The sequence below is a fragment of the Cibotium barometz genome, chromosome 19, assembly GCF_041138505.1.
Source record: "Cibotium barometz isolate CiBa-2024 chromosome 19, ASM4113850v1, whole genome shotgun sequence".
NCBI classification, from domain to species: Eukaryota; Viridiplantae; Streptophyta; class Polypodiopsida; order Cyatheales; family Cibotiaceae; genus Cibotium; species Cibotium barometz.
The window spans coordinates 43,860,875-43,867,271 of NC_141064.1; the positions used below are offsets into that span (position 1 = coordinate 43,860,875).

Here is a 6,397-nt window from a genome sequence, read left to right on the forward strand (position 1 = left end):
ACAATGCAACTGTTGGGCTCCCCTAATTAGCTTCACCACAGCATCATATCCGATCTTGATCAGGATTAACAAAGTTTGTTAACCCTAATCATTTACAGGTGATTTAACTCTTTATTATCGTGCTGGATTAACCTTAATCTATCAGAAATCAGGTTTGCTCATTGGATGGGTTTAACCCTAATTGCTTGGAGATTAGAGGGTTTGATCCACTTGAGTTAATTCTGTTTTCTCACAAGACAAGAGGGTTAAGTGTGATCCTATTGGCTTAACATTGATTAATCACAGGGCAGAGGGTTAAGGTGATTCCATTGGGCATTGGGTTAACCTTCATTTATCACAAGGCAGAGGGTTACTGGTTAGCCTTGATTTATCACATGGCAGTGGGTTGAGGTGATCCTGTTGGGTAACCTTAATTATCACATGGTAGGGGGTCAAGGGGATCCTGTTGGGTAACCTTAATTATCACATGGTAGGGGGTCAAGGGGATCCTGTTGGGTTATTGAAGTGATTCTGTTGGGAAAAACCCTAGAAGAGGGCTTAGTGCCCCTCTTGAAATCAGGGTTTGAAGGGATTTCAAGACAATGGAGCACTGGAGAGCTTATTTTGGGAAAGCAGGAACAGATATATGGACCTTGATTGAGCAAGCAATCACACTTGCTGCCACTGACTATTCTAGTGAATTCAAGAAGAAAAGAAGTGAGATAGCAGAGACTCTCTTCTCAAGGGGGTTGCTAAGGCAGCAGTCATGTGACAGAGGCGATGGGGAGGCAGACGCTGCCACGAGGGCGAGCGTGTCTGTGGTGACAAATGTGACCACCAACATCAGAGAAGAAAGTGAAGTTAAAACGCTTGAAGAAAAAGTGCTAGCCCTAGGGCAAATCGAAGGAGAAAGGAGAGCACACAATCGTCGAAGCTTTGATGATGAGCAAGAAGCGCTTAGTGATGAGATGGAGGAGGAGACCCTCTTGGTGAAAGAACTTCACCATATCAAAGAGACCCTTCAAAATAGTGATCAAGTATGTTGTTTGCCATCTAAAGCCCAATACCAATGCTATTGAATTCAGTTGTTCTTTTGTTATAAAACAGTCTCCATATGTCATTAACTTGGATTTCGATTTCATTTTCTCACATGCAGTTAGAAAGTGCAATTTTGGATTGCTTGCAGAGACTAGAGTGTATGCAGCTCACTGTGGAGATTTTGAAGGTTGTCTTACACTTGCTTTCTTAGTAGATCTTTCTTATGAATCGGATGAATCAAGGAAGATCGATCTGTGCTTACTCTATATTAAGGCTGGCTACAGAACAGTACTGTCCATGGGATGGGCAAGCAGTTCTTGCCGGTCCATCTCTGATGGGGGTGGTCAAGATGGGGGCCCTTTTACCCAGCAGGGACTGTTCTGCACCCAGCCTAAGGAATAAATGGTCCTCTTAAGGTAAAGCCAAAAGGTGAAATGAACTCCTGCCTGCACAACTGGGGATCTTTTGAAGTGGAAGTGATTATTCATGATGTGGTGGTATTGTGTTGTCGGGCACTAGCACGCCATGTTGAGTCCGGCAGATGTTGTTTTTCTTCTTGATCAGAATGGCTTCATTAACTAGTCAATATCTTATTTGGAACAGACAACCGAGATAGGGAAACAAGTCAATGGTTTCCGCAAGCATTCATCGAAGCAAATACAAGCCATTGTCAAGCGGCTTGTTAGGTGAGGTTACACATACGCCTGATATGCCTGTGTTGCCCAGTGAAAGAAATTTGTATTTTTTAAATCATGTCTTCCTTGAGTAATGCCCAACTGTTTGATTAATGATTTTTGTATTATTTTATCACATTTATCTTTCCAATTACTGTATCTTTTTATGACTCATGAGCTTCTACCTTTACTTTCACAGGAACTGGAAAGACTTGGTTGATGTGTGGGTAGAGAGTGGGAAAGACGTTACTGCCGCAGCTATAGCAGGTGCAGCCATAGTGATTTATTGCACACACCAACCTACCCTTATCACATCCCCACATACACGCACACGGACATGCTTATGTGCCCGCTGTCATTAAATAGAGTATTGGTATGCTCAATTTGGGTGTCAGTTGGATTGGCAGGTTCTGAGGTTGGTAAGGTATCGGCGAGTTTGGACAATGAGCAAGGATTGCCCTTGCCGCCTCTCAATGAGGGTGCATTGCTTGCTGGCCAAACGACTTCATTGGAGATGTCTCAGGTTCAACATATGTTCTTGTTTTCTGCCTCCTTACTTCATTTATCAATGAAAACAAGCTTTTTGACGGTCTCAGCCGAAACCATATGAAAGGAGTTCATGTCTTGCTAAACTATACTTGTTGGGATGGTGTGATCTGGTTGTTGCAGGTCTTTAGCTTTGTGGATGATAAGATGTGTAAGTACTCCCAAGTCCCTTCTTGTGGATACATTTTAGAAGCATAGATAGCATATGGTCTTGTTCTTCCTAATGATTATTCAAGTGACCATGGTTAAAACAGATGGACGGGGGATGGTGGGCAGACAAGAAGAGCTGTTTCACCCTTCTATGCACTCTGCCTCCATGGCAGTACCTGGTAAGGGGAGACAGCAGTGGGAGACGATAGATACTGAGGTCAAGCCTTCTGTCGAACACAACTTATATTTCTCTTCAAAGTCGCAATCAGGAAGCATATTGACAGATGCTAACGATTGTGATGCGAAGGCAAGGACAAGTCGCAGTGGTTTCAAAGTACCCAAGAGGAAAGAAAACATTGATAGAGATACCCACTTAGGGAGTACAGAAAGAAAATCAGAACTCTTATGTAGAGGTTTGACCAATCAGGATCATGATGGTGGGCGAGATGGTGTCAGCGGCTTGTCGGTGTCAAAGGGTGTTGCATGCGGGTCTGGCCCAGGAAGACCTCATGACACCACGAAAACAAGGGTAGCTTCGGGCCTAGTTACAGGGAGATTCGCAACTGAATTGTCCAAGACAAATGGGGGCCACGAGAACCAAAGAACCCGAGGATTGAGTTTAGCTGGCTGCGACAATAGCGCCAAAGCATCAGCCTTAAATGTAAGACTGTGTCCATAACTTTTCTTTTGAACTGGAATGCTGCATATGCACACTGTGCTAAGTAGCTAGACATGTAGAGACGTTGATCATGATGGCTTCTATATTTGGCAGAAGGCAACACTTGCAGAGAAGGCTCAAGCTGAAAAGCTTGAGAATAGTAAGAGGAAGCTTTATGATGGGCATCAACAGGCTCAAAATGGTCAGTTGATTTGTATCGTGTGCATGGTTTAATACTGTATTGGCGTTGACACGAGCATAGTTGACAACATTGCTTGCCATGTTTTGCAATACAGCAAAGAAGCAACATACCGTGCGAGACGCAAGTGCTGTTGGATCTTCCAGAGAGTCCAAAGGATGAACCTACCTGCACAGATTAAATTTGTTGGTGGCCACATAGAAGGCGTGGTTGGCGCTATTGGGCACCTTAGACGAAAAGATTTTGAAACTCATTTGAGTGTACAATAGCGGCAGAAAACTTCAGCGTCACCAAGGATCACTTTTCGGTATAGATGAATGACGTTGCAAAGTAGAGGAAGGAAGGTCATAGATGAAGTCCGTTGTGGGTCACAGAGGAAGGCCACAAAGGACGCACAAAGATGCTAGCTTCGTGAATGGAAATTGTGGTACACTTTATTTGGTTGAGAGATGGACCTTTTTCCCAAATATTGTCCTAGAGACAAGACAGGGTTCCTTTGGTTGGTTGTTAGGTTTTCTCTTACACCTGGCCCTTATCTCCTAGGTCTTATACATCTCGTGTCAGCCATCCCTGAGGTGGGTAGCAACTTCGCATCCTGATTGGGCGTTCTAGGATCTAGAGAGTCGAAATACATGGACACTCATATATAATCTCAAAAGAATGCTATGTGCAAGAAGTAACTACTGCTTCATTATGTTATTGGCTTCTTGAAAAGGGACGTATGAAACTTAGTCAACAAAAGATGGCAAGCTGTAGACATATCAGCTAGAATGATCTAAGAGGATTTAGTAACTCTTCTCTCCTAATTCTTGATAGCCATCCAAATACCTCATGACATGTGGAGCATCAATATCCTTTTGTAGTGAATCGTGCCAAGATAATTGATATATGACGATCCATTGCCCTAGTGCAAGACAACTTTTTTACAACTTACGTCTTACATTGAGGATTCCATCGAATAGCATGGGATTGGACTTTGTACAAGAAAGCATTTTCATTGTGGGTGGAAGCTTGGTGGAGAGTTAAATAGGCTTGAATTTGCTCAAGAGTAGCTTTGTAGTGACCTTTAGCTTGCACCCAACTTTTTGTTCTGTGCTACGTTGTGGTGATCTTTGGCAAAGTGACATTTTCGACTAAGTGATGGCTCGATGTCACAATGTCAATACATATTGCCATAGTATCTAGTTTGCATCCACACAATTGGTACCATTGCAAAAACTGTGAATCCTAATTCCAATGTGACATCCAAGGCAATGCATTTCCAGAGAACTGGGTAGTGAATGGATGTGGTGAAGGCTAGTTTTTCTATGATGAAGTGGTGCTTGAGGTTGAAATGTTTTGACCACCGAAGTGTATGTGCCAAGAAGAAAGCTCCTCTCTTATCATTCTAAACGATTAGTTCTTCTTTTTGACTTAGATTTATTTCTTGGCGTAGTTGTCAGATCTAGAAGTATTCCTTGGTTACTTTTGCTAGTATACCATATTAAGTTTTGGTGGATAATGCGACGATGGTTTCTTGACCGCTACTACATGAGATGGCATATGAGTCATTTCTAGTGTGGATCGTTGGGGTTCTGGATCTTGTCTAGTCAAATTTTGCATAATGTAGAAAACTAAGGGAAGTTCCTTGGTATGTTAATCCTAGGTGATCGTGCCTTTGTGATTAAGGATAAATTTGTTGGCTCTACCAAGATTTTATAGAAACATGATAATTCCTTCCTTCTTGTGGTTATGTTGGGGCAGGTGTTCACACTTGCATACATGAAGCATTTGAGTAATGATTTATAGGGTGTGTTGGCCATGGATTATTCTTTGAAATTTGGATTGTTTGGGAACATATTTAGATATGTGGTGGTTTACATTTTAAAAAGTGGAGATGTGGTTACTATCTTGCATGTTTAATTTTTGTATGATGGCATGGATGTGATGCCTTTGGCTTTTATGAATGTGGGCATATGAGTGTCATGTGATTTGTAGTCCTATGCAATGTGAAATCATTCCTAGACAAGTTGTTTTCCCTAGCATGGTGAGTGTCAAGATGTGAAGTCCTATGCAATGTGAAATCATTCCTAGACAAGTCGTTTTCCCTAGCATGGTGAGATGATGATGATGAGATCATTAACATAGATTGCGATTAAGATTATGATGTGTTTTAAGTTGTTTCTTGTGTAGATGCTAGCATGTGTTAAACATGTGAATTGGTTTTCCATGAAGAATCCATACAATCATAAGTACCAACATGCTTGAGATCATATATTGTGTTTTTTAGCTCCTGATCAGTTGTGTTTGTTAGGTTGGCTGTCGTTTCTTTGTTTCTACATGTGGTGTCAAGTCAATGGGTAAGTGTTCTTATGAAAAGGTTCATCTTGAGGTAAAACATCACCTAGTTATTCATGGGTTGAAAATAAAGCAAGCTTAACTTGGTGAGCAAGCTAGTTTTTTTTTTGGCATAAAGTTGTACATAGCACATTCAACAAGTTTAGAGAGTACATGCATATATTTCTAGCTTAGTTTTGATATTTAAATTTAGAGAGAGACAGCCTTCTCCCACACTTATCTTCTGTTCTACTCTTTGTAGTAGAACACAAGGTTGTTTTACCTTGTTGACTTTATAGCAACAAGGCTAAGAGAGAGAGAGAGAGAGAGAGAGAGAGAGAGAGAGAGAGAGAGAGAAGGGGCACAAAAGGTGATCTTGACAAGTTGGTGGAAGTGATCTCAACGTATAGTAAGAGAGAAGCAAAGAATTTATGGATTGTTTGCGGAATGGGAAGTAAGGGAAGAGAGACTTGGTATAAAAACTTGATTTTAACATGCATAGATAGTCGTTTCTAGATGTGAATATTTTTTAAGAAGTTTATGTTGTAATCATGAAGACAAAAGTCTTGAAATTGTGCATGAGGGTAGGCATGTTATGTGTGGTGTAAGCATGATGTGCAGGTTATACCAATGATCTCTATCATGGAGCCATGTTGAGTTTTCAACAATTATCATCTCGACTCACACACGATAAGTCTTCATCTTTACCAAATAATTATGTTTTCAATTATTCACAAATTGTTTTAAAGTCTGTATTTCTCTTAACTTTTTCATTTTGTAGCTAACAATACATCAAGGTAAGACTTCCTTACGTTTGGATTTTATTTTACGTCATCA

General features: G+C 41.0%; 1 protein-coding gene across 2 annotated transcripts in view; it reads left to right on the plus strand.

The window, feature by feature from the left end:
- Positions 1-4,967, plus strand: part of LOC147628639 (putative mediator of RNA polymerase II transcription subunit 26b) — a 4,990-nt gene extending 23 nt beyond the window's left edge. Inside the window, exons 1-10 of one of the 2 annotated variants that reach the window (XM_086813834.1) lie at positions 1-1,016; positions 1,136-1,204; positions 1,621-1,703; positions 1,891-1,958; positions 2,099-2,214; positions 2,361-2,388; positions 2,492-2,604; positions 2,695-3,048; positions 3,160-3,247; positions 3,342-4,967. The exon at positions 1-1,016 is cut by the window's left edge and continues 23 nt beyond it. In XM_086813834.1, coding sequence (XP_086669960.1) covers positions 582-1,016; positions 1,136-1,204; positions 1,621-1,703; positions 1,891-1,958; positions 2,099-2,214; positions 2,361-2,388; positions 2,492-2,604; positions 2,695-3,048; positions 3,160-3,247; positions 3,342-3,406 — 1,419 coding nt within the window. In that variant the 5' untranslated portion in view covers positions 1-581 and the 3' untranslated portion in view covers positions 3,407-4,967. Of the gene's footprint in view, positions 1,017-1,135; positions 1,205-1,620; positions 1,704-1,890; positions 1,959-2,098; positions 2,215-2,360; positions 2,389-2,491; positions 3,049-3,159; positions 3,248-3,341 lie in introns of both variants that reach the window. The other variant, XM_086813833.1, reaches the window with a different exon arrangement.
- Positions 4,968-6,397: the final 1,430 nt, after the last annotated feature.